Here is a 27,828-nt window from a genome sequence, read left to right as displayed (position 1 = left end):
GGGTCATTTCTAGGGGCTTGTCTTGGCCGACATTACCGTCATTAGGCCGACATTAGGATGTGGCACGTTCCGTTTTAAAGAAATCTCTTAATGTCAGAAAACATTGACACCAAATTCTTGAGTGGTAAAAAGAAATGGTTAAATTTGTGTTTACATGCAGTTTAAAAACCCAATTATATTCGGGTCAAGGGCAAACTGTGGTTTCTCAAACACCATGTAAACACCGTACCCCGGGTAAAATCCGAGTTCTCATACCCCGGTTTACAGACTTGGAGAACTCCTTCAGTTCCCAGAATATTTGTGCATGTAAACAGCATTCCCGGGTTACTATCGGGTTTCTCGTCTGCTAATGCACCGTGGGTTGCACCTCCCTTCTCCACTCCTGGGCAGTGGCTATTGACTCTAAAATAGAATAAATCAGGAGGCGATGGTGCCGAAAACAACGTGAAAAAAAAACAACAACACTACCTTTAAACCGAGGGAGGACTTCACCATGGCAAGTAATATCACTATCAAGAAGACCCGTTTCGGTCGTTATTCTGTCCAAAAGTCGTCTGTTTTCCCCACGCTTGTGATTTTGACAAAGGTGAACTAGAAAATAAAGCTGTACTCAGACCAGATGTATGTTGGCGGAGCACCACCTACTGTACTGGAGGAAGAGTTACTCCGTCATTTTCCCATTCAACCCCCTCTCATGTATACGAGGGGAACTGCAATAATCCTAATATTCCCTCAACCGGGGTAAGGCAATTTTCGGGTTACTGATGTGCATGGAAAATCCCCTTGTGAGTTTTAGGGATAAAACAATTTCCTGTCCTGTCAAAATGAGGTAAAAGTACAGAAAGCATTAACTGACCTCAACTAAATAAATGACTATCCCTTTCACATGCTCTTTTTCTCATCTCCCTGCAGACTACTGTGCCAGTAAATTTGCAGCAGTAGGTTTTGCAGAGTCTGTGGGTCTGGAGATGCTGGCAATTGGGAAAGATGGCGTCAAGACCACCATTGTGTGCCCGTACTTCATCAACACTGGAATGTTTGATGGAGCTCGAACTAAGTAAGTCAACTGTATTTTAATGTCTACAGACCTGATGAGTGTTTTTGTTTTCAACGCTCAATGCACTTGAATCCTAAAGAACTATGGTATCATGTTTTCAAGTCAAGAGAACTTTATTGTCCCCGAGGAGATGTGCAGTGCAGCCAGCAGCAAAAAACAACAGTAAAATGCATAATAATGACACACACGATGACATGAAGCTAATAATTAATATTAAATAATTCAACAAGATGGAATACACAACAACATGGGTGACATAGGACAACAAACAATCATCCATCTAACAAACAAACAGACAAGCAAAGTGCAACAGTGCCACACTGGATAAAACACAGAGTTAAAGTGACCACAGTGCTATCAATTGTTGAGGAGGCCAATATCTACTGGAGCCCAGGATTTTCTAAATCTGTCAGTCCTGCATCTCGGCACATGAAATCTGCGTCTAGATGGAAGCAGTTTAAATTAAAGTTAAATTCTGGTGTACAATCATCCCAGGGTCTTTTTAGGCAAATTGGGTCACAAAGAAAGCCAACTAGACATTTTTTTCGTTTATGAACTATTAATGTAGATTTTCTGGAGAGTCGCTAACAGCCTGCTGCGGCTAAAACAGATAATCTCGGGGCAGCAAGTTGGATGCATTCAAACTTCTTTTTTAACCACCAATTCTGCTCCAAATAACAACAAACCTCTACAGCAGCAAGAGTACTGACACATTAACCGTATCACCATCAAGGTAGTATGTGAACACAGAGGGTATTAAAAGAGTGTCTTAGACTTACCTACTGGCCCTGGTACAGGCTGCTCCATTCAAGTCAACTACCAAAATGCAATCCAAAAGGAAGGAGCCCATTGATAATTTCTTCCAGCAAAACAAATAAAAGCTGTGGCAGTTCGGTGAAATGTCCCACACAGCTTTCCCTGCAGCACAGAAACATCATACAGATGTCAGGGGTCAGGGGGCGTGTTTCCAGAAGACGCACAGCATTATGTGAGTTCAGGCTCAGGTAAAGACGACCTGCAACTTGAGGTGAAGAGAGACAGAATGGTTTGTGTTTGTATCTTTCCCCGACTGCGAAACAAAAATGAAAGCTTACAGCTCAGAAACTTTTCATAGGCTGCCATTGAGGTACGACGACCCTGCTCTGATAAACCAGTGGCTTATTGTTTTGGACCTGGACATTGAGACACTGATCGAGGCGCTTAGGCAGAGGGATTACTGTGTCTGCCACAAACCACAACGTTTCCATGTTTTGCTGGAAGAAATCCTCATTGGGCTCCTTCAATTTAGATTGCATTTGGTAGTTGACCTGGAATGGAGCAGCTAGTAGGTAAGTCTTTCAAAACACCCTTAAAAAAACTCTGGGTTCACTAACTATGTTGTTGGTGCTTCGGTTAATGTGTAAGGACTCTTCTCATGCTATTGTAGAGGTTTGTTGTTATTTGGAGCAGTATTAGTGGTTAAAAAAAATGTTTTAATGCGTCCAACTTGCCGCCCCAAGCCTATCCGTTTTAGCTGAGGCAGGCTGTTAGCGACTCTCAGGAAAATCTACGTTAATAGTTTATACACGAAAAAAATCTACTCGACGGATTATTTGATGACCCAATTTGCCTAAAAAGACCCTGGGATGACCCTGACCTAATTTCACTTTTAGGTGCTAGAGGGTGGCTAGGGTCAGACAGGATGCGTTTGGCTTGTTCAGGGCCCTATTTTTGTACAGGAGAGAAATATCTGACAGTTTGAGCCAACAATTTTACTGCACACTCTTAACTATTCCCAGTTTATGAAGCTTATGATCATATTCAGGATATGGTGTTTACAGGAGCACAGGGAACTCTGGTTATTCATATTCTCTGTACACATGATGAATACCATTCTGTTTGCAGAGGCGCTGTTTACAGAAACACACCAGCTTCAGGAAATATGAAACATTTACTGTAACGTAACAACTTAACTTCTAATTTCTTCTCTGCTCCGACCATCAGCAGCTCCATCTGTCTGCTCTGAGTTCATCCTCCGTCTCTCTTCACCTACACACACACACACACACACACACACACACACACACACACACACACACACACACACACACACACACACACACACACACACACACACGAGCCTCCGTAGCTTACTGAGCTATTCCTGAAATGAACCGCTACCAGCCTTTGTCACTGACAGCGCATAGGAAAGGAAATGAGTGGATGAAGATACACAGCTTCTTTCACTTCCAAAAAGGTTAGAACCTCTGATAAAGGGGACCGGAGCGGCCTGCTGCGCTCGCCGCCATCTTAACACATCTGTCAACAAACAAAGTCAAAAGTAGATAGCGCGATGCTGTTCATTTTCCATCTCAACCTATTTTGTATCGTCACACATTCTTATCGATTTTAACTGTCTCAAGATGCATGGTTACATCCCTAGCTCAGATTTTAACACCAACTAGAAGTTTGAGCGAAACTGTGCGCACACACACTGCAGAGGAGGTGCGCGTCTCTCTCTCAGTCTGTGTAAACGAGAATGACAGGGAGAAAGAGTGCTATGCGGAGATGACTAAACAAAATATTTCAAAAACAGTGTTTAAAAAAAATGAAGTCACTTTGTGTGTCATGTAGAGATGCTCTTGAATAATCCACCTGCCCCAATTAATTATTTTCTTCACTTTAGAGACTCACACCCACTTGGACCTTTGAATGTTAAACAGAACGTTACCTCCTTAATCAGTCTTTATAGTTTTGTTTGAATAATATGTCAGTGGCTTTTGTCTGTTGCTTGTTGTTTTTTACCTGAAAAAGTGACAGCGTTCACAGACTTTTCACAGCACTGTATGGATGAATGGACAAGAGATGAGCCGCTAGCCTGAGGTCTCTGCGGTGACTGCTAGACACTTGTGTCTTTCTTTTTTTACCACACACCATTGAAGGACCATTGTGGTCCACTCCCGGATGTCCTGGGGTCAGGTTTTAAAGGTGTTTTGAGACTTGTGTCCAACTTTATTTCTGCCTCCCTGCCTCCATCCATCAGCCCCCCAAGGCACCAGGACACATGCTTTATGCCTGCACCAAACATCTGACCTGTCACTTCCTACTTCTCACATATGTACCCTTTTCAAAACACCCTAAAACACCTTAACCTGCTTAAAATCGACTAAAAAATGTCTTTGACATTTGCTTGCCCTCTAGTATTGCTGCTTGCAGCTTTCTTAGGAACCACTCATCCAAACAACTTCACACATTACAGTGTTTCCCCCAGGTTTACAGCGTTTGGGGTGTGACAAAAAAAAAATAAAGGAATCATGGTCTTCATGTGTTTCCAACGCACTGTAGCAGATTGCCTGAAAGTTCTTTTGTTAGCGTGCCAGTCAGTGTTTAATAAGACCATTTAATGGTTAGGTTCGTATTGAAAGGTCAATCCCCACATGGAGTGTTTCAGTGGTTTCAAGCACAACAATTGTTAATTAATTCTGTTCGATAGAAGTGAATCATCTTCTCAAACTAAATAATAGAGAATCTCAGTAAGTTTCAGTTTTGTTTTCCCCGTTAGGAGTGGAGCCTTTTCCCAAACAGAATTTACATGCTGTCGTGTAAATAAGATCAATAACATAAGGCTGTTTAGTCTGTTTACTAAAAGCACAAAGTATAGAGATGTTCTATAGGAAAGGGATCCTTAAATGTATCCTGTTGGGATCTGACGCTATTCAGAAAATACAAGTAGATAAAATTAACTTGACTTTCAAGGGGGATGGGTTGCCGTTGGGGGGCGCAGCGCTCCCCTAATATACTGCTAGGGGAAACACTGCATTTTTTCTTGCGTTGGTCTGGTTTCCGTTTGTACTCTGAGTAGTATTGACCAATCATGTTTGAGCATGCTTTGGTTGCATAAATATATGGAGAGAAAAGAGGCGGAACACATCGGCGTTAATGCAATCTTGGAACCCATTGGCTGTCGTCTACAAAAAGTATCGACTTCGACTGTAAACAATGAATGAGGCACGTCATTTTTTGTATCCGTCATCCAGTCAGCTGCTGGTGACACCAGAACCCCAGGAGTACTGGTCGTTGCTATGAGACTAAATTGTTGTCAGACTGATAGCCACTGGGTTCCGAGGTTGTTTTCGAAGTATGCACGTCATTTGCTAACAGCCAGCTGTTTGGGACCAGGCTAATCCAAGAACAAAAGGGTTCATTTTGAAAGTGACATCGCTGATGCTTGAAATGTTTGAGTTTGCTACAATGAAACATCATCTGTTCTTAAATGTACTGTAGAGAGCTACACAAAGTGAGTAGTACCCAGCATGCTGTTCTGTGGTGTAACAGTTAATAGGCGACCCCTCTCAATGTACTACACAGTGTGTGCATAAGGCACTACTGATAAATATGTCCCAAAGAGCTGACACTTGACTCTGCACTTCCTTGAGTCAGAAGTTGAGTTGTCAAGAAAATCAAAGGACAGACAGACAGAGACTCCTTGCATTTTACAGAAATGACTAGTGTCCTTAGTTAGAGACAAGGTTAGATGTGCTTCCGGTGTACCTTACCAAACACATAGGATATTCAACGCAGAATAAATTCCTCAATTAACTTGAACCTTACATATTGTTCAGAAATTATATTTATAATAAGTCATATATAAGTCATCTCACAGGGCAAACAGAGCATTATAATGTGGGTAAGTTGTTCAATGCTTATAGTAGTTGTATTTTTCTCTTAATCCTTTGTCTTGTGTTCATCAGGTGGCCAAGTCTGCTGCCGATCTTGGATCCAAACTATGTAGCCAAGAAGATCATTCATGCTGTGCTCACAGACCAGGTCTTCCTGCTGCTGCCCAAGAGCATGTACCTCATCACTGCTCTCAAGAAGTGAGTGTCTACTTTTTCTGTTCTCTTCAGCATAACTGTTGGGGTAGGCTGTGGCTCAGAGGTAGAGTCGTTAAGATTAGCGATTCGATTGGTGTGGATGGTTAGATTAGATTAGATGGTGGGCAGGGCCATCAGTGTGAATGTGACAAGTAGTGTAAAAGTGCCTTGAGTAGTCAGAAGACTAGAAAGACGCTACTCTCTATATAAGTACAAGTCTACTTTACCGTTTACCATAACTATACTGACAACTGCACTAGGAGTGGAGCGGTTTAACGAAAAAATCCGTCCCTTTCGGTACACATGTCACGGTTCGGTACACTTGTGTACCGTTCGGTTTATGAGGTGCAACGTAGCGTAAGCCTTCATGACCGCTGTCCTTTCATCTCAGCGCTACATCTCAGCGCTACATCGAAGCGCGTCAAATCCCAGCATGCTGGGAGACTTGCTCCACGCGCGCCCTGTAGGCACACAGCCACAACGCTACACGCGCTCCCGAGAGAGAAGTTTTAGTTTCCATCACTGTGAAGCCTGAGTTTACTCTGCAGCCATATCTGAGTGTAAAGAGGAGAAGTTGATAAAAATCATGCTACTCTGCATTTATGTTACGTTCATTTGTGTCAGTCCAGTTTTTGATGAATAAACTAATGTTTCATATGAACTTGTCAGCCTGGTAAAGTAACTAGTTACTGAAGTAATCAGATAAATGCAGTAGAGTAAAAAGTAGAATTTTCCACTGATTTGTAGTGGAGTAGAAGTATAAAGTAGCATGTAAATAAAATGCTCAGGTAAAAGTAAAAGAGCCTCAAACTTTACTTTAGTCCAAAAATTGAGTGAAAACCTCTGGTTCACAGGTTTGTTCATTTAACAAGGATTGTTTTTGACAAGGTTGTTGCACATTGGGCCTATGATTAATATTTACATTGATAAAATAAAGACAATATATGTACTCCTATGTCACTGCATTGTTTTACAATATCCATTAATGTGATGCTCATACAGCCCCTCATTTTGGATCATTTTCGTCAACCGGCCCCAATTCAAAATGAATTAAATAACCCTGATGTAGCCTATTTCAGTCAGTTCAGTGATTGCTGTTTGTGCGTATGTTAGTGAAAGAAAACCTATGTGTTTATATTCTTACCTAGAGAGCAAACAATTGTTTACCTTTTTGCCAACTAAATATATAAACGCGTAAATGCAGCAATGTCTCTCCTACTGTTTCAAAATCTCACTACACTTTCATTTAAGATTGTTACAGTAATCCCCAAAAGAGCTGCCTCATTATTTCAGTTTTTGCATGATTGCTTGACATGTCCTTAAGAATATCTGATTAATAAAATAATCTAATTATTAGGCTACAGATCTGATCCATGGTATTTTTAGAATCTAAAAGAAATAGAAAAAACAACCTAACCGAACCGAAAAACCGTGACCCCAAAACCGTGATATGAAACCAACAGTGGATTTTGTGAACCCTTCCACACATAAACTGCACACATCTGTATATACAGAGCTCATTGTCACCAAGTTCTACATATAAACTAGCGCAGGCATTTTAGAACAAAAGGATGTCCATTACTCCTACTTTTAGTTTCCCAACATGTATGTCAAGCCTTGAAGTCTTACTCCCTGTTATTTTGAAAAGGCCGTGCTCACACTTGCATTTAGAGAGACTTCTGACATGTCAAACACCAAAACATGATCATCATCTCAACATCATAACTTTACTGTTAAGGCTACCACATACACACCCCGTAAAGTATACCGCCCTGTTTGGCTCTTCTCTGACGGGAGTCCCTGCAAAACGGAGCATCGGAAATCTGCCGAAATCCACCGAATGAATTGTTACACGTTGTTTTAAGTCATCATGCTCTGCACAAAACTGCCAAACACCGTTCATCTGAACACAATGCCAACATGTCAGGTCCTGACACAGACCTGGATTAAAATGGGTAAAATATATCTTTAAAGGAACCTGGCAATTCCACCGGGTGACTTACTTCAGCCATCAGTAAAAGTTTCCTTCTCTAGCATTTAGCTTAGCACAGCACACTTAAAACATCAGCCAACTCTTCCCCAACTTGGCCCTCTTGTCCAAATATGGTCAACTTCTGGCTCCAAAAAACCCAGATGGCGACTGCCAAATGTCAAACTTGAGGCTTTAAAATGTCAACTTTTTAGTGGTTTTGCCTACATCTGAAAAAAACATGAGTTGAGTGTACATAAAAATGTGATTTTAGAGGACAAAACCCAGAAGCAGCTGTCTAACGTCATGTTATGTTCTTGTCATGCTTTTGTTATGCTCTCATTATGTCAGTAGGCGTTGGTAATTAGCTGTGAATTTGCTCAGGAACGGAGTAAGTGGTTACTGGAGCCATTCTGGCTCATAAAGCAAATTTCTGCTGAAACCACAAACTGAGTTCACTCACTGGCCTTTACAGCTTTTTCCAGGTTAGTATTAACATAGAACCTCTCTGAAACAACTTACACCTTATGCAACTGTGTAATTGGCTTAGTGGTGCCAATTTGTTAAGTGAATTTGGAAGGAAATGTAAGAGTATATCAGCTGTTAAATCAGCCAACTCTGTAGTGGATTTTTTCCCTGTGTTGGCTTCGGTGGACCATAGCCTACGTCAACATGCGTGCATCACTCAATCTCTGACTGTTCATGTAGGCATCCAGTTAGACCCACTCATCTAGCAGGATATCTGTGGGTTCTTAAAAAGTCTTAAATACAATTTTGCCATGTCTTAAATAAAAACTGATGAATGCTACATTTCTAAAGTTATAAAGTTCAGTCGCTCTTTTTCAAATTGTATTTTGGGGAAAAGTTTAGATGAACGTTATGTTGTAATAAAACTACTAAACAGAACAAACCTGAAACCAGTAACTACAAACATTCATTTCAGCCAGGTCAGAACTTATCAGCACACACTCAGCGCTAGCTAGTCTTGAGCAAAATGAGCTTGTTGACGTTCGTCCATCACCTTATTAGACACCGATGCCAAGAAGGCGGCAGGACGGGTGCGTGTCTGTGTGTCTGTGTGTGGACGCGGAGGATGAATGCAGACAGCTGTAGCTGCTGATGGTCGAAGCAGAGAAGAAAATAATTGTTTCGTTTTAGTAAATGTTTCATATTTCCTGAAGCTGGTTTGTTTCTGTAAACAGCGCCTCTGCAAACAGAATGGTATTCATCATGTGTACGAGAATATGAATAACCAGAGTTCTCTGTGCTCCTGTAAACACCATATCCTGAATATGATCATAAGCCTTATAAACTGGATATTCATGTCCATGTAAACACACTCATTTGTGAATGCAGAGATCTCAGCTTCTGAAAATATAGATATGATGTTATTCCTTAAAAAACCTGTCAATTCCAAACTAGGAACACAGGCTAAGCCTTAGGTCGCTTTCACACTTGAGCTGTTTGGTCTGCTTTAAACAAAACCTGGTTCATTTTCACGGATAGTCCGGTTGCTTTATGGTGGTGTGAAAGCTCAATTGAACTTGAATATTGAGTATGTCCCTCTCTGCAAAAAAGCAATCAAAATGCCCTTTTGAGAAGCTACACACTTACAGCATGAGTAAGCCTAGTTGCCAGGTTGGACTGTTCTAAGCACCCTGATTGCGGCACTTGCGCATTGAGAACACATGCTGTTCATGCTTCACAACGACAACAACCAAACAAAGTTAACATAGCTGCATGTATGGCTGAAGTTAAAAATGAGTATAAAAAAAGCACCTGGAGACAAAACACCAACTCTTCCAGCCTCGGGATGGACGTCATCAGATTTAATAGCGAAACATGGATCATCCTCACTTGCATGGAGTTGGTTTTGCTTTGAAAACAGAGATGTTGCTCAAAGGACGCCAATCTGCAAACTATATCAGAAAGCGGTTGCAGTCAAAGACAGCTCGACAACAAACTTGTTTCACCATCTGTGAATCAGCCACCGCACAGAACATGAAGAATATTTGGCCGTCAAACTTTGTGAAATATTTGATACTTGATACTTGAAACTTGGATTTGGAGAATTAGTTTTGTTCTTGCTTATGCTGCGCAATTCATCTTACAGCACAGCAGTTAAATGTGTTTCCACATTCCAATGTTTATGCCTTGTTGTTCAAATATGATGAGTATTGTTTACATTATGGGGAAGTGTCGGTTTACGTATTAGGGTTGTCAACAAAATGATACTCGAAAAATAATCGATACTTAAAATCAGTAATGGATTAGTTACAGTAACGATATCGATATCTTTGGCATCAACAGTGTAGCAGCCGCCTCCTCCAGTTGATGCATAACGTCACTCAGCAGCTCTGCAGACAAAACAAGACAGAAGCTCCAGCTCCTGTCTCTGAGCTCATTAACACAGTGTTGTTAGCATGATAAACCAGAGCTGAATGAACACAGGTAGAGCTGCTGCTGGAGGACCTTTGAGACCAGTTTTAGTAGATATGAACAAGAGCAAAAGTACCGCTTGGAAGTATTTAGCATACGAGGCTAACGATCATGGAAAGGCTAAGGATGTAAACAAGTTGCTAGTGTCTAATAATAAACAGTAACGTTAATGTCATCAGTCCTATCGTTAAGAAACGTTAATTTAACAGGATGACACAATAACGTGTGTCAAAAGTGAACCAACAACGAGACACAAACAGTGACAGCTGCTGTACCAACTCTCTTTAATCAGCAGAGATAATATGGAGCCAAGTCAGCAGAAACACAGCAGATAAACAGGACTGTAGCTGAAGACATTAGCATGGAGCAGATCCCTGTTTACACTGTGGAGAAACCTGACTAACAACAAATTATCCACCAACTGAATCCAAGGTTTAACCTCCTTCATGGAATCAGTTAATGTCCACAGAAACTCCTGAGCTTAACAACACAAGAAAACAAACAAGAGCGTTTGAACATTTAATATACACACTACAGTTATGTGTTTTCTTTCTTATTTTCACTCTGTCAGACCACTTTTTAAAATTGTTATTGTTGTTTGCATTGTTCTTATCTTTCTTTAAAAAATTCTGCCTTTGTAATGTTCTCCTCGTAGTGTCGAAAATTATACAGTATTTTCCTGGGTATCGACTTTAAAGTTCTAGTATGACAACCCTATTACGTAATCATGCACTGCTTGATCTCAATACTTGCAATGGTGATCTCACACATTTTTGAGGGATGCTAAAATATTGCAGATTATCGTTATAGGCAAAATCCCCCAAAATATTGCGATATTGATTTTTGTCAATATAGAACACCCCTAATTAGAATTCAATGTATTGGTGTCTGTAGCATTATTTGTATTGAACATGTTTGATGGATATCCATTTGTAGTTGTGACGAGTCTCCACCATGTAGACTGTTCATTTCCCAGCTACTATTCTGACAGCATGTGAATGATCATTTATTGTAAAGAGGTTTAGATTGCAATGTAATGGTGCTCATTGTGTTAGTTGATATACAGGCTGTTGTCTGGTGCTAATAGAGAAATTCCAAATGACACTGGGTAATATCTGTATGTTTCTGGGTGGAGGATGACTCATCCAGACATGTTCCATTGAGCAGGGGTCCATGTGTTTGTCTGTTCCACCAGGTTATGTGTTTCTGTGCAATGGCCCTGGTTACAATTGGTCTTATAATGGCAGTCCTCCCCATTAATTCTGTTTTGCTGCTCATGACATACATATTTTATTGAGAGGGGTCACAAAGGTGCTGATTCAGTGCTGTGGTTTCCTGTGTGGCATTAATTATCTCCATCCTGTGTGGATGAGCTTCCGTTTGATAGCAGTGTGTGTGGCCATCATGTTTGAGATAGGCCCTTTTTTACAAATTAGATAATTGTTTGTTTCGGACCTCATTTCTAACTGATACTTCCCCAGACTCCTACATCTGTGGCTCGGTTTTCACAGTTTTCCATTTGTCATTGAAAAAGGGAAACCAGAAGACGGACAGGACAGATTCAAGACTCTAGTTGGCAAGTTGGCACATTTTTAAGACACAGTCCAATGAAATATATTTACAGTGCACAAGCGAAAAATTAACCTTGTCACAGGAACATTGAACCATATATGGTCGATGCAAAGCACCACATGAATATTGTTGCATAGAAATTAGGTTCTTTACATAAAAATGGAGGTGCTTGTGGGGAGGTGGAAGTCAGAAAGCACATACAGTTTGTGTTCACAGCAAACAAAAGAAAATGCAGCAAGTCAAACTGTGCGTTCACAACTAACGTGATAGATGAGATTGAAGCAGCACGATTACATTCAAAGTCAATCTACATACTCAATTTCAAGGCGGGCAACGCAATGGACATGATTTTCTTTAGGCATCTAGTCTGCGAAGAAGAAGAAAGCCGTCACTGCAGAGGAGTTAAATAAAATGTTGCACATTGTCCCCTCAAGTTTGTATTTATAGATCACAACTTTAGCATGAGAAGTGGGGTACACCTTTCAGGCCCCATTTTGTGTGTACGGTGGCGAATGGTTATAAATGCGTCTCCAGGTGTGTCCACTGCCATCAGCCAGTCAGAGATATTGCATACTGATGAATGCACTGCCTGCAGCTGTCAAAGAAGCAAAGTGTGAGCTGAATATGTTGTATATTTCTTCCCTCCATCTTCTTCTTCTTCAGTGTTGTGCAGTGGAAGCTGGCCTCCCTCCTTGACTCTTACCTGGGATTGTCAAACCAAGCAGACTCCCACATTAACACCAGTCTGCACTACAAATTGCACTAGCGCACATCAGACATACGTTTTCATTTCTTCTCCGCCTATACACATGGTTATTACAGCCACCTCACTGTCTACAATGGGCTTATTATGGGAAAAGTTGATTGAATGTTTTGTGTGTGTGCAGTTCAGGCCTTTCTTTGTTAAACTAACAGTCCACACCATATGGGGACACTTGAAATCTAATAAGAAATAAGAGCAAGTAGGGGTAAAGCACAGATAATGTATGGGCACTTCAGTAAAGCACACGAAGGACTTGTCCTCCAGCACTACATTACTTTACCTTTACTGTGAACAGCACTGCAATCATGGTGGTTGTGGCTTTAGCATACAGCACCCTCACAGCCCGAGGACAGCTTTCACAAGGGTTATTGTTCTCTGTTGATTCACGGGGACAGCGCACTGTAGAAGGGAGCTGACGGCAAGCTTAGTGCGCATTTAAGGCATAAGCAACTCTCACTGTTACCCAGAGACTAAACTGAACCTGTTTGTAATGTCATCAGTAGACAAACTGACTGCAGATTGGTGAGTGCAAACAGCTGGAGGGTGTTCCCTGTTTGCTGGTGCTCAGCAGGTTCATGATGATGACGCTCACACATTCTGAGGATCGGTCAAGTCAGCTGTCCGTGTGTGCGGTGTAGCTCCAGGTCATGTGTCGTCATGCTTTGACAAAAGCTTGTACACCATTTGGTAGAATATGAGTGTCAATTGAATAAGTGAATACATATAGGAAAATCTTTTCTTTTTGATATCCAGTATCAATTGAGCAACTTTGAGTGAGTAAAAATTTAAGTGCTAAAATGACTTGTTGTTCAAGTGTCCATGCAAATATAGATGTTGAAATTGTTTAATAAAGATTGTTGTGAGTTTTTCATGAATCTCAATTGTGTGATTATAATAAAGCCAAAGCTGACACACTGCTATTACTGAGGCTTTCTGTAGACCTGTGTGTTAAACATTTGAATAATTTGAAGCAGGGCTGCAGCTCCAATTATTTGCATTGTTGAGTATTCTGCTGATTGTTTTTCTCCAGTAGCTGTTTGGTCTATGAAACGTCAGAAAGATGGTAAAAAATCAATCAGTGTTTCCCAAAGCACGAGATGACAGAATCAAATGTCTTATTTTGTCCACAACTCCGAGATATTCAGTTTACAGGGTTTAAGGCTATGAAAATATATATATATATTTGCAGATGAAATTAAGAGCAAACACAAGAGATACATGACTTTACTAAAACATAAAGACTAAAGCCACTTCCATGCACTTTGGTTTTAAGGAGAAGTTATGTGCTTTTCAGGTAAATTCTTTGTCCAGTTCCATTCTGTCTCTTTTCACTCCTCTCAGTGCGGTGAATATGCCTGCTGACACTGACTCACACCCAAGCATCACTTCAGACAAAATAAATCCCACATCCTGTTTTCAAACGCTCATGAGCACACTTATGACACAGATGTGGATAGGCACTTTTGATAAATGAGGAAACGTAACCAGAGGCCTTCTCAGCCCGACCTCTTCTGTGACTTCTTCTGGGGGCAGTGATTCACTGTGGACCTCTTTCAATATTCACTTCACTGCTGAAAGCATTTCCCTTTGTTCCTTTACAAAACACCCACCCACCTGTGTACCTCATATTTATACACATGTAATGTTCAGGGTGATTTATTTTGACAGGCATGGAGCATAAACAGAGAAAAGGCAAGAAATAAAGAACAGGAAATAAAAAGCAGCCAACCCAGATCCAATGAAACGCACAACTACAGGACAGAAGAATAGCCCAGTCGATGCATGTATGGAAAAGCTCTGTACGAGGGAACAAAGCTTGGATGGTTCAAGTGACAAGCAGACAGTGGGTGCTGGCCACAACAGTAGAGTGTTAATATAATGTGGATGGTAGCAATCAATGAAAGTATATGGGACTTGAAACTTGGGCTGCTGGGAGTGGCGATAAAGGCAATGGCAGCTTCCATAACTGGTGTGACTCGAATATCATAAACAATATTTACTGCACCTGACAATCCATTAATCTATTGATTAAACAGGTGATTATTTTTTATTGATTAATCTATTTTCAATTGATTAATCTTACAATAGATTTTTTAGCAATTAATTGAATTATTTTTTTATTGATTAATCAACGGTTCATTTTTTTTATAGATTTATCAACTGTTTGTCACAATACTGTTAATGACAGAAACTAAGGAAGAGCATAATAGGTCTACTCTAAGGTTTTACACAACTTGTTTCCTATATACAGTGCAACTTCCCAACACCTGGAAGCAGAGTTTGATGTGATAGCTTCTTTTTTTATGTGAACTCACAATAGGCTAGTGCTGCAAGTTCAAGGAATTTAGGAAACGGTAACACATGAGACCTAACATTGTAGTGGAGCATTCAATTGACTGGTCTGTCAACCAGCATACACTGCACTTCTGATAAGGTGGAGAAGCTATTTTGGAGCTTGTTTCATTCATTGTAGATAACAGTGGGTCTCCCTGGTACTCATGTTGCAGTGGACAGGGAATTGTCCATTAATGGGGTCATAACGATGATACCACCGCAAGGATTCCCAGCCTGACTTGTCCTAGTCGTGGCATTCCTATGAAAATACCCTTTAAACATTTAAAAAGTCCAGTGAGGCCTGCACCATGTAAGTCTTCTGTTCAGTCATGGGCTGTCTGACAGCCAGTGCTCTGGACCGAAGAGTGGATGAATGAATCAATAAAACAAGGGATGGATAGACGGTACCAAATTGCTGCACACCCAAAGCACATCTAAGATGATCAATTTTTTTTAAATGTGTCCACATGCAGAGCTCGAGTGAGTCCAAGCTGGATAAACGGCCAGCGGAAACATAGACATAATGTAAGAAGTAAATCAACTGTGTTTATGACCTTCAGTGAAATAGAACAAAGCCATCAGAGTGTCAGTTTTATGGCACTAGTACCTGGCTAGATCCAACTTATGAAGCATGATAATGTTCCTTTCAAGCTGGATTTTAGCTGATGTTCAACACATTAGTTACAAGTACACATCACACAATGGCGTAGTTTCAATTGCTCTTTTATGTGCAGGTGTATGCATAAAACAGCTCGATAAATCAAGAATAGCATTCCTGGAGCTGTTACTGCTCATTCTGGTCCACAAATGTCAGTTCATCCCTGTAAAATCAGACTTACCCTCTTGACTGGCTGAGCCTTTTCTAAAGAGTGTTGAGGGTGGGGGTCAGGGAATGTTCAGGGGGAGACAGAAGGTCGACAGCAGATGACATATAAAAGTGGTGTTCCTCTGAAAGATGGAACCTGAATGGTAGTTTGAGATGCAGCTCAGTACTATGTCAATTTCTTCTAGTCATAACTCTAACTAATTAATAGTTCCAATCAATTGTGATAAGGAATTAGTAGATTGCGATGAAAGTATATCATGTCCATTCTCAAGCTCTATTATGTCTCACAAGTGGTTGCAGCAATTTTTGAGTAGATACCATATATAACACAGATTTGGTGCTAAAGTTGATCTTTTTTTACCACTTAAGAATTGATAAAAAGCCACACCACATTAAAACACCCAGACCTTGAGGTCTGTGCTGTGATTTAGGATCAAAAACTTTTAACATGTGTAGATTTCTGTGAGAATTTTATTTTTCAGTGATTGGATGGTGAGCACTTGTATTGTGTAAACTGTTCAGAAACCTCCTGTTTGTCAGTAGACCTAGGGAAGCCATCCATCCTCTGAATGCTCCAGGTCTCTAGTTCCTATTCAAAGAACCTTTTCTACCATAATATTAAAAGCAATACTTCATGTTTGCCAACGGTGAAAAGAACTTAATGTGAGCAGTGAGAAGCATTTTGGATGGTTGCATATTTTCTGGAACCTGATGAAGCCCCAAGCTAAATGTGTTGCTCATGTTAATTAAAAAATATTGATAATTGATCTGCAGATTTGCCTTCCATATTCTGTGATTCATTCAGTAGTTTGTTATTTCAAGGTGTTTTTTGTAATTATGGATTCAAACATTTCAATAGCACATGGGGTAAGTGTTAAATAACTTCAGTTGTTAGGTAAATGAACAGTGCACAATTAATGAATCACCCACTCACCTCTCTACATCACACAGTGCCTATAGAAAGTTACTGTCTTACTATATATATATATATATATATATATATATATATATATATATATATATATATATATATATATATATATATATATATATATATTTCCAGCCTCATTTACAAATTTTGCCTTACAACATTCAAGTGTAATTTATTTTTCTAAATTTCTGAAAGTTAATAAAAAAATGAAAAAGTAGAATAGTAGGATTTGAAAAGTGAGGAGTCCCTTTAGAATAACCATTATAAACATGCTCAGGTTTAACCAATCCCCTTCCAGATCACACACCAAGTGAATTGGTGTTCACCTTACATCAACTGTGGTGTTTTTGATTTGACTTCAGAATAAAATCAGCTGTTCCTTTGATTTAACTTCAGAATAAAATCAGCTGTTCCTTTGATTTGACTTCAGAATAAAATCAGCTGTTCCTTTGATTTAACTTCAGAATAAAATCAGCTGTTCCTTTTGATTTGACTTCAGAATAAAATCAGCTGTTCCTTGAGGATTCCACTCCTAGTAGTTCATGGTAACACAAAGAATTCACCATGGTTGGAAAGATGCTTTCAAAAGACCTCAGGATAAAGTTGTGGATAGGCATAATTTAGGAGAAGGATCTAAAAAGATTTCAAAGGGGTTGCCTCTCCCGTTGAGGACCGTTCAGAGTATTGTCCAGAAGTGGAAGGCATATGGATCCACCCAGACCTGGCCTAGATCGGGCTGCCCCTCCAAACTGGAGGACCGAGGCAGGAAAAGATTGATCGGGGAAGCTGCCAAGAGGCCCGTGGTGACCTTGAAGGAGTTAATTCAATTCAATTTTATTTTATTTATAGTGCCAAACCAAAACAAAAGTTATCTCAGGACACTTTACAAACTAGATAAAGAACACACTCTATGACTTATTTATGATTTACATAGACCCAACAATTCCACCGTAGAGTACAGTGGCAACGAAAACCTTCACTATAACAGACAGGAACGCCAGACAGACCCAGCTCTGTGGAGGACGGACATCTGTCTGCACCGGTTGGGGAGAAAGAAAAGGAAAGAGAGAGAGAAAAGACGGACAGATGGACAGAGAAAGACAAAGACAGACACAAAGACAGAGAGACAGACACACTCCCAGTAACTATAATAATATCTATAGTAATGTGAATATGACTCATGTTATGGCAGTTAATATAGCAGAATAGTAGAAACAAGCACAGCTAAGGTGACATGATATGAACATGATAATAATTATGGTGGCAAACATGATCAATGATGAGTAGCGGCAATAGCAGGTATGACACAGCGAGACATACCACTGATGGTGTTTTTATGACTAAAATGTTATAATTTATGAGACTAATGATAGTTTATATGAGTAACAGTGATCATAGCAGCAGGAAGCGTCATGCAGGACCACGGCAGCAGGCACCACCACGATCAGCAGAGACCTGAGAGATGACAAAGCACAAACAACTCCGGGGAAGAAGCTGAATTAGTAACATGTTGATGAGACATGAATGATGCAGACAGAGAGGAGAGAAGCTCAGAGGATCAGGAACAGGATTACAGACTCGGCCTATAGCAGCATCATTAAGCAGAACAAAATCAGCTTTAAAAATAACAACATAGCTAAGGGCTAGTAAGCCCTAGCTGTAACCTTTGTCAAAGAGGAAAGTTTTAAGTTTACTCTTAAATATGGGGACAGTGTCTGCCTCCTGAATAACACTTGGGAGTCGGTTCCACAGGAGAGGAGCTTGGTAGCTGAAGGCTCTTCCTCCCATCCCCAGCGATCTAGTTGGGTGGTACTATGAGCTCTTTAAGATACAACAGAGCCTGACCAATAAGAGCTTTGTAGGTAAGTAGAAGGATTTTAAATTCTATTCTCGATTTTACAGGTAGCCAGTGCAAAGAAGCTAATACAGGAGAAATATGTTCTCTTCGGTTTGTTTTAGTTAGTACTCGAGCTGCAGCTACAAGTCTCAATGGCAGAGGTTGGTCAATCTGTGCATTGTCTACATGTTTGGCAGGGAGGAGAGAAAGAAGCCTCTTCTGAAAAAATGTCACACTGAGTCTCGTTTACAGTATACCAAAAAACATTGTGAAGATTCAGATGCATTTCAAGACATCTTGTTGATTATACTCATGTTCAGTATTATGTCACTTTTCTTATGCCATTGCATATGTGACTTTTTAGTCAGTTACGTTGTCACTTCCACCCCACTTTTCACTTAACATAACCGCTAATAGGAACAATGTTTTACTGAACTTTTCATGTTCAGTGTTGTCACTTGGCACTTCATTATCTGGTTCTGTACCCTCTAAATGCCTGAGGGTCATTCTGTGTCAACGGAGATTGGCATTTTCCTTGAGACTGTAGCGTACTGGAGCTGTTTGAGCTTATTTTATTATTCAGCCGCTAAGGATGGGTTCAACTGAATTCAAGGAGGTTAAAGAAGTCGGTTTACTCCTTAACAGTCCGTCCCCATCACTTCTGAAATGGTGTCTGCGCCCCAGACGCCATACCAAGCTGCTACAGCTAGCTAAACAATAGCTGAAAGGTCGGGATGGTTGGAACACCATTAAAAATTGTTTTTTAAGTAATGACTGATCACACACGCACACATATATACTGTGTATATACAGTATATACTTATATATATACAGTATATAGATAGATATTTATATGTGTGTGTGTTTTTTTTTTTGAGGAATAACATATCTATATTTTCAGAAGCGGATTACATGGACATGAATGTCTAGTTTATGAGGCTTATGACCATATTCAGGATATGGTGTTTACAGGAGCACAGAGAATTCTGGTTATTCATATTCTCTGTACACATGATGAATACCATTCTGTTTGTATAGGCGCTGTTTACAGAAACACACCAGCTTCAGGAAATATGAAACATTTAATAAAACATAACAACTTAACTGACATCCCTAGCTCAGATTTTAACACCAACTAGTTAGAGGGAGAAACTGAGCGTACACACTGCACATAGAGAGGGCGCTGCTCAATTTAAATATATCTATTTTGTGTGAATTAGCCAAAAAGTTTGTTTCGCAGTCTATAAAATACTTATATAATAGCCTTGATATGAACAATAAACCCTCAAAAATCCACCACAACCAGAACAGCTCAACTTGCCCGAGTATTATTTTTACTTTCCCCGGGCAAGCGGGCAACCGTGTCATTGCCTGTACAGTGCTGGGATAAAGCCTGAATTCTGCTGTGAATTGTTAAAAGGTACATGGTGGAAATGTTCCTGAACGTGATGGCATGTGGGAATAGTTAAAATCACTTGTGGTACCTAAAGGTTGTCCCAGTAATTTACCATAAATGATGTGTGAGAAAGGCTTATCTTGATGTTCATAGTCCTGCAAAAATGTTAGTCAGTTTGTCTTCTCTCAGGGCAGTTTTGGGCTCATGGAAAATGAAATATTGTTGATATTATAGTTTTAATGGCAACAAATGCGTCATTTACTAAAGATCAGTATGAAGATAGGTAGATAGATAGATAGATAACTTTATTTATCCCATAGGGGAAATTAGGTCATCGTAGCAGCGGTACAATACAATCAGAAATACAAAATATAAAATACAATATAAAATATAAACTACAATAAGGTGCAAGATGAAGAGAGAGAGGTGCATTTTTAATTACAGTGGTAGGATTTAAGTAATAAGTCACTTGTATGATGTAAATGTATTCCCTGAGCGTTGCTGCGAAGCGTTGTAGAGTCTTTGCAAGAGTCAGGTATGCTTAGTCATGATGCCTACATTTCCTATTTAGCAACACACTGGACTCTGTGTTGGCTCCAATAGAAGGAGGACAGTGTGAATCACTCCCATCACTTGACCCACATAGTGAAAACCATGTACTATCTTTGATACCCTCAGTGCTTCAGTGAGTTGTTTGATAAGAGAGCGTTCTGGAGACGGCTTGTGCCCTTGTTATTTTTCTCCCTCCAGCCCATTTGTCTGAGGATAGAGACATTATTCTTCATTAGAAAGCTTTTCATCTCTGGAACACCGCGCGCACAAATGGAGATAGTGCCTTGCCTGTCACCTCTGTTCATTTTACATAAAAGCCATTGTATCCATCTTTTAATAATGTGTTGTATTATTCGGCTCCCCCTTTGAAGCAAGTCATTGTTAGTCATCCACAAGCTCCTAACACAGGCTCATTTAGGAAGAGATGCATCATTCCTAAAAGAGCACAAACACAGTGTTCCAGTAAGTACTTCATTCTTATTGTTGACACTAACAAAGCCATGGGCCTGTTATGTTGCTCTCCCTTTAAAGGGATACTCGAGAAATGTAGCATTCTTCCATAAAGCTAGGGGACTGACTAGAGGCAGCTCAGACAGAGCCTGCCACACAAAGGTGCTGCAGCAATGGACAATATCAGGAATAGAATAAGGTTTTTTTTTTTTTTTTTAATTAAAGCATCTTAACCTATTGTAGCTGACCTAAAAAAATGACCCTAATAAGTTAGATGGCTATGGTTAGCTGGCTATGGTTAGATGGCTATGGTTAGATGTTTATGGTTAGATGGCTATGGTTAGATGGCTATGGTTAGATGGCTATGGTTAGATGGTTAAGGTTAGATGGCTATGGTTAGATGGCTATGGTTAGATGGTTAAGATTAGATGGTTAAGGTTAGATGGCTATGGTTAGATGGTTAAGGTTAGATGGTTAAGATTAGATGGCTATGGTTAGATGGCCATGGTTAGATGGTTAAGGTTAGATGGTTAAGGTTAGATGGCTATGGTTAGATGGCCATGGTTAGATGGTTACGGTTAGATGGCTAAGGTTAGATGGCCATGGTTAGATTGTTAAGGTTAGATGGTTAAGGTTAGATGGCTATGGTTAGATGGCTATGGTTAGATGGTTAAGGTTAGATGGTTACGGTTAGATGGTTAAGGTTAGATGGCTATGGTTAGATAGTTACGGTTAGATGATTGAGGTTAGATGGTTAAGGTTAGATAGTTACGGTTAGATGATTAAGGTTAGATGGTTATGGTTAGATGGCTATGGTTAGATGGTTAAGGTTAGATGGCTATGGTTAGATGGTTACGGTTAGATGGTTAAGGTTAGATGGCTATGGTTAGATGGTGACGGTTAGATGGTTAAGGTTAGATGGCTATGGTTAGATAGTTACGGTTAGATGATTGAGGTTAGATGGTTAAGGTTAGATAGTTACGGTTAGATGATTAAGGTTAGATGGTTATGGTTAGATGGCTATGGTTAGATGGTTAAGGTTAGATGGCTATGGTTAGATGGTTACGGTTAGATGGTTAAGGTTAGATGGCTATGGTTAGATGGTTACGGTTAGATGGTTAAGGTTAGATGGCTAAGATGAGATACTTAAGTTGGCAAATTGGTCCAGAATTGTTAAAGTCCCCTAAAATGTCTCACACTGACTACTTGTATCTGTCTAGTTTGTCACTAGAGGTGTTTTCACGTTCCTCTCCTGAAGGAGGAGATGTCTGTGCACTTCTCTGAAATCTGACATTCAAATGTATTAAGGCAGCTTTAGTTGGATCGTCACTAGTAAATGAACCAATTGCAGTCTGATATGTGAAACACTATGTGACGTGGGAACACCTTCAACACAACAAAGAAACCTCCGGCTCAGAGCGGACTGTCAGTACAGAGAGAAAACACACTGTCGTCATGGCTGTCAGCATCTGACAGTTACAAGCTAACCACCAACAGATATTAATAAAATATGCCAACTACACTTACAATTCTGATAGTCGACTTTTATAATGACAACAGATTCCCCATCTGGACCTGGGTCTGACTGACACTGGGTTCAGGTCGCCGAAACTATAACCTAGCTGCAGATCGCTACCATGGGCAGGCAGCGCGGGCCCTGTGTTCGTCCATCCATCTGTGGGGCTTCAGGAGTTGCACCTGCCATACCGTTAGATGTTAAGGTTAGATGTTTAAGGTTTGATGATTAACGTTAGGTATTGATCCTGAATGGTTAAGATTAGGCAAATCTACAGTTAACATCATACAGAACCTCTAGGCAATGCTGTCAGAATAACATGAAGACTGCAGGGAGACATGCAGAGAGAGAGATGTACACCTTACAATGTCTTCCAGTGTCTTATCTTAATCCTCCTCATCCATATGATGGTTTCAGAGGCTGCAGTTTGTGCGTCTGTTGAACTGTTTTAATCATTTTAGTTCAATCTGAAATTACACTGAATAATAAATATAAATATTCATTTCTGTGCACCAATTTTTCATGAGTTGAAATAAAATACTTTTTAAGTCAGCCCAGGTGTTTTTTCTCACACATTTTGCGTACAACTGTTTAAATCTGTGGCAGTCTGAGCCAAGATAAAGTGACAGGTGTCAGATGCTGATTGAACAGCATGATCATTACACAGGTGTGCCTTCGCTGGTCACTCTGATCTGTGGATTTCGACGGAATTGCTTTTTTCCCACAATCAGTCCAGTCTAAACACACTCCGAGCCCAAGGCTGCAGTCGATTAGTACTTTTTGCTCAGGAAGGTTCCTCACTGAGTGAAATAACCTGGAAGTGTTTAAGTGGCAGTCATGATAAGAGCTGGTCCAATTGTCTGAGTGATGAGAAAATGTGCTTCAGTGCTACCTTTTTTTATCTCCTTTAGCAGAGGATACACTGGACCCTCGTTTATCAAAGGAAAGGAGATAATGTCCCACAGTTCTCTAAATCGGAGCATATATTTACTTCAACTTTCAAACATGTTGAGTTAAAAACATCTGGCTAAAAACATCTTCTATCCCCTTTTCTTGAAACACACGCCACCCCTCTACCAGCCCCTGTAGGCCCTGTTGCTTTTGAAATTACGTTTTGTAGATTTGTAGGCCTATCTTTCATGCAATGTTACTAACTGGGATTCATGTGGATACACACAGTGTGAGTGGACAGGAGGGCGAGCACAAGCGACCTATCTGCATTATTTGATCTTATTTTAACAAGAAATGAAGCGTACAGTAAGGAAATTACATGTATGGAGTGCTTCGCATGAACGGACATAATTAATGCAAAATAAGATGGGAAATAAAATGGTAATGAAGTCATATTTTCCACATCTATAAAGCCTGCATGAAACAACACAGTAAGAATGCACGGGGCGAAGCGTCCGGATGCACCTCCGGAACATTAGTTCCAGCACGTCAATAACGTCCACGTCACATCTGAAGTGCAGTGGGATTCTCTGAGCACCACGGTTGGCTGATGAATTCTCCTTCTCATCTTTCCTTGCTCTCATGACGTTTCCCATCACTGTCAAGGAAAAGCGCTTAAAAAAGACATAGAAGATCATTTTATGGACTATTCCACTGCAGCGCAAGCCTTTCTTCCTCTTTAGCTTATGGAGTGAGGCCTGGAGGACTCCTTAGGTCATAACAAAGTAGTCCCTGTTTTAGGGATTCATTACAGGCCTGTTCTTATCACGCTGCATTAAAAATATATACTGTATATACTTTACATATACAGTCAAGCCTAGCCAGGCTTAATCTTCGCTCACTGGCATCTAAAGTTGTTTATAAATCTAAATCAGAAGGTGTGAATGACTGAATGTTGGATCTCTTTGTTGTGTCTCTCCGCAGCATCCTCCCCATGAAGCAGGGCATCATGCTGGGCCAATACCTGGGAGCCTTCAACCTCATGGACACATTCAGGGGACGTGCCAAAAAACAGGAGTGAATGAAGAGAGAGGAGAGAAAGAAGTTAAGGATGACATGGAAATATTAAAGCCATCAACATCTATTTTAATGTTCTTATAATGTAATAATAATTCTAATACAGACTAGGGCACAACAGTAGTGGTGAAGGTTGGACTGAAGGTCTCTCTCATTTCAATGGCTCATGCTTGAATACAAAGACTGAATGCCAGTTAGTCTCCCGTATCTCTCACTGTATATGTTTTTAGCATTTATATCCTTAATGTCCTCATTCTTAAATGATCAGTGAAATTTAAATGTTATCTTATGAAAGTGAAATTCCGGCGTAAAATCATTCCACGGTCTTTTTGAACAACTTTAAACGGAGAAATCCGGTAGAGTCGCTAACAGCCGAATGCGGCTAGCAGGGATTAGCTCGGGGCAGTACGGTGAAGGCATTCAAACGTCTTTTTTAACCACTAATACTGCTGAAAATAACAGCAAACCTCTGCAGCAGCAAAGTCCCTACACATAAAACAAAGCACCAATGGGCTCCTTCCTTTGGGATTGACTTTGGTAATCCACTTGAATGGACTTTACTATGAGAGGAGCTGGTACAGGGGCCAGTAGGTAAGTCTTTAAAACACTCTTTTAATAAACTCTGGGTTCTCTAACTACGTTGTTGCTGCTTTGTTTTCTGTGTCAGGACTCTTCTCATGCTGCTGCAGAAGTTTGCTGATATTTTGAGCAGTATTAGTAGTTAAAAAAGACGTTTGAATGCCTTCACCTCACTGCCCCGAGCTAATCACTGTTAGCTAAATTACATTACATTAATTACTGTTAGCGATTATCCTGGATTTCTCCATTAATAGTTGTTACACGAAAAAAATGTCTCCATGGCTTCTTTGATGAGTGTATTTTGAGCCTGGGATGATTTTAGGCCGGAATTTCACTTGATGAAGATGATGAAATGATGACCATCAATCAAACACAAATTTTAAAAAATCCAGCATTAATAAAATAAAAACAGAAGAAACTTCCCCACAGAACCTTGTTGCCTGTAAATGATGCTCATCAGTGTCATAGCAGGAGAATAAACAAGTACATCAACTGCAGGTGGATATCTAATTAATATAATTAATATACACTCATGCAAAAGCTGGATACTTTCTGATCACCATGAAAACATGGTGACAATGCTTTTACATTAGAGCACTGACCGACTGATTAAGTCATATTTAGGGACCCTCATTAATGATTAACCGACACGCTGGCCCTGAGTCCCAGTTCACCTGTCCAGGAGGCTCGGACATACTTTCTGCATTCCATAGACCGTTGTGGAGCAACCAGGATGTTGCTGTTATTGTCATGGACACATTCCGCCTCTTTCCTGGAACCACATGCACGTTTGTACATTCCGCAGCTGTCCACAGAGCGTACGTCTTTATTACGTCCACCTGCAAGGTTGTCAGCTGTGTGTCTGCCCAAACCAAAGGTCCTCATAAGAAGATGCCACACAGCTTCTGCTGACTTACCAGCAAGTCACGTTTCAAGCTCTTTCTCTCCTGCTAAGCTATCAGTAATATAGAGCAACACAGAGTATATCAGGCAGACACACAGCTGACATGGAGACACAAGATTAAACATAATTTTACAGTGCTTAAAGGTTGAATATGTAGAATCTTTATTAGAAGCTTTATTTAAAAAATAATAATAATAAAATACACCCACGTGGTGTTTTGAGGGGTGCAGATTGAAAGTATTACTTTTCCATAAAAAATTAATTAACATCTCTATATTCCTTCTCAACACACCACTGGCTGACAGCTGTCTTGTGCAAACCTCAGTCTCTCCATCAGGCTTCAGCCTCACGGTCTCTGCTGTGAAAGCTGCTGCTCTGCTCACGACCATCAGGCTTCAGCCTCACGGTCTCTGCTGTGGAAGCTGCTGCTTTGCTCACGACCATCAGGCTTCAGCCTCACGGTCTCTGCTGTGGAAGCTGCTGCTTTGCTCACGACCATCAGGCTTCAGAAACAAGAATCATGTTGAGTTGAGAGCTGGCTAATGGATTCCACAGCACTCACAGAAAGACTTCCAGCTGAAGACTGGCTAACGTTAAATACTGATGTCAAATTCATTGATCAGTCCAAATAAGTCCTTACCCTGTATGATTCATCACTGTCATGGAGCAGGCTGATCGTTTGACAAACTGGGCAACCAACCTGGCAACCTGACTGCTGGAATAATTTTTTTGTTGTTGCAACCACAATCTTGAGACACTAGATGGCGGAGCTCTGCTCATTCTCCATATTCAACCTTTAAGCTCTCCAATAAGCTACTTCATTCAAAAGCATGTGTAATTGCATGTGCCGTCCCATGAGTTGTATTTACTTTTTACACTTATTTTAACTCTTAATCAGTCAAACTTCCCATTGTTGGCTAATGGTAAAACAGTTCATTACTTACATCCCTAATCATATTATCACTGGTGTGATGTAGCCATAATAATGAACTCTACTGGGTTTCGGGAAACATTTTTTTTTTAGTTTTGTTGTTGATCCGGCTCAGTGTTTTTCAGTTTAAATCATTTCACATTTAAAAGCAAGCGCTCACTCAGGAACAGTTTCCACTCTCTGATACCTTTTTCACAGTATATGTGGCACACACACACACACACACACATATGTGCACGTTTCCTGTGGATGAAAACATTATTCAAAATTCAAACTGAAGTCATTGTTTATGAAGTAATATGTACTTTGCACTTGTATTTTCATTTCCACATCATGAAAGGGTCATGATGTGGAAGCACATTTACGACCACACAACCCTCAGTCTGCCATGGTGATATTATAGAGATTATAATACATTTATCTGGGTACCTATCTATCACAGCATAATCTTTTTTAAGTTTGACTTGTGTCATTATTATTCATATGTAATATTTAAGTGATTGCCATCATGAGTGTATGTCATATGTAGTTGATGTTTTTATATTAAACACAACTTTAGTAAAAGTCTGTCCAGTGGGTTTAAAGTAAGATAATGCACCTGTTGCCTTAATCATGCTACCAGTTCAATGAGTCATGAAGAATGTCAGTAATGTATCTGAAGTTACATTTTACTACATGTCATATGTTTTCAGAACTACCTGGAAGTGTTTGAAATAAATATGAATAAATCCATGTTTTGAATGTTTTCTGTTTTTAATAACTTGTTCATCGTTATGACTGAAGTGAGTTGCCTTAGACTGTCCTGTCACAAAGTCAACAGACTCTGACACACAGCTCCAATGCGTGCAAACACACACGCACAAACACACACATACACAATCATCGCTCCCACGACAATAATCCAAAATCCAGTGGAGGTCTCTCCCATTAGAATAGAAATAATGCTAAAAT

General features: G+C 40.1%; 1 protein-coding gene across 1 annotated transcript in view; it reads left to right on the top strand.

The window, feature by feature from the left end:
• Positions 1-27,505, top strand: part of sdr16c5a (short chain dehydrogenase/reductase family 16C, member 5a) — a 45,020-nt gene extending 17,515 nt beyond the window's left edge. The window contains exons 5-7 of the mRNA XM_083927882.1: positions 913-1,057; positions 5,788-5,913; positions 24,371-27,505. Of these exons, the coding sequence (XP_083784008.1) occupies positions 913-1,057; positions 5,788-5,913; positions 24,371-24,467 (368 nt within the window). The 3' untranslated portion in view covers positions 24,468-27,505. The remainder of the gene's footprint in view (positions 1-912; positions 1,058-5,787; positions 5,914-24,370) is intronic.
• Positions 27,506-27,828: the final 323 nt, after the last annotated feature.

This window comes from Echiichthys vipera (genome assembly GCF_963691815.1).
Source record: "Echiichthys vipera genome assembly, chromosome: 15".
NCBI lineage: Eukaryota > Metazoa > Chordata > Actinopteri > Perciformes > Trachinidae > Echiichthys > Echiichthys vipera.
This window is presented reverse-complemented; position numbering and strand designations above follow the sequence as displayed.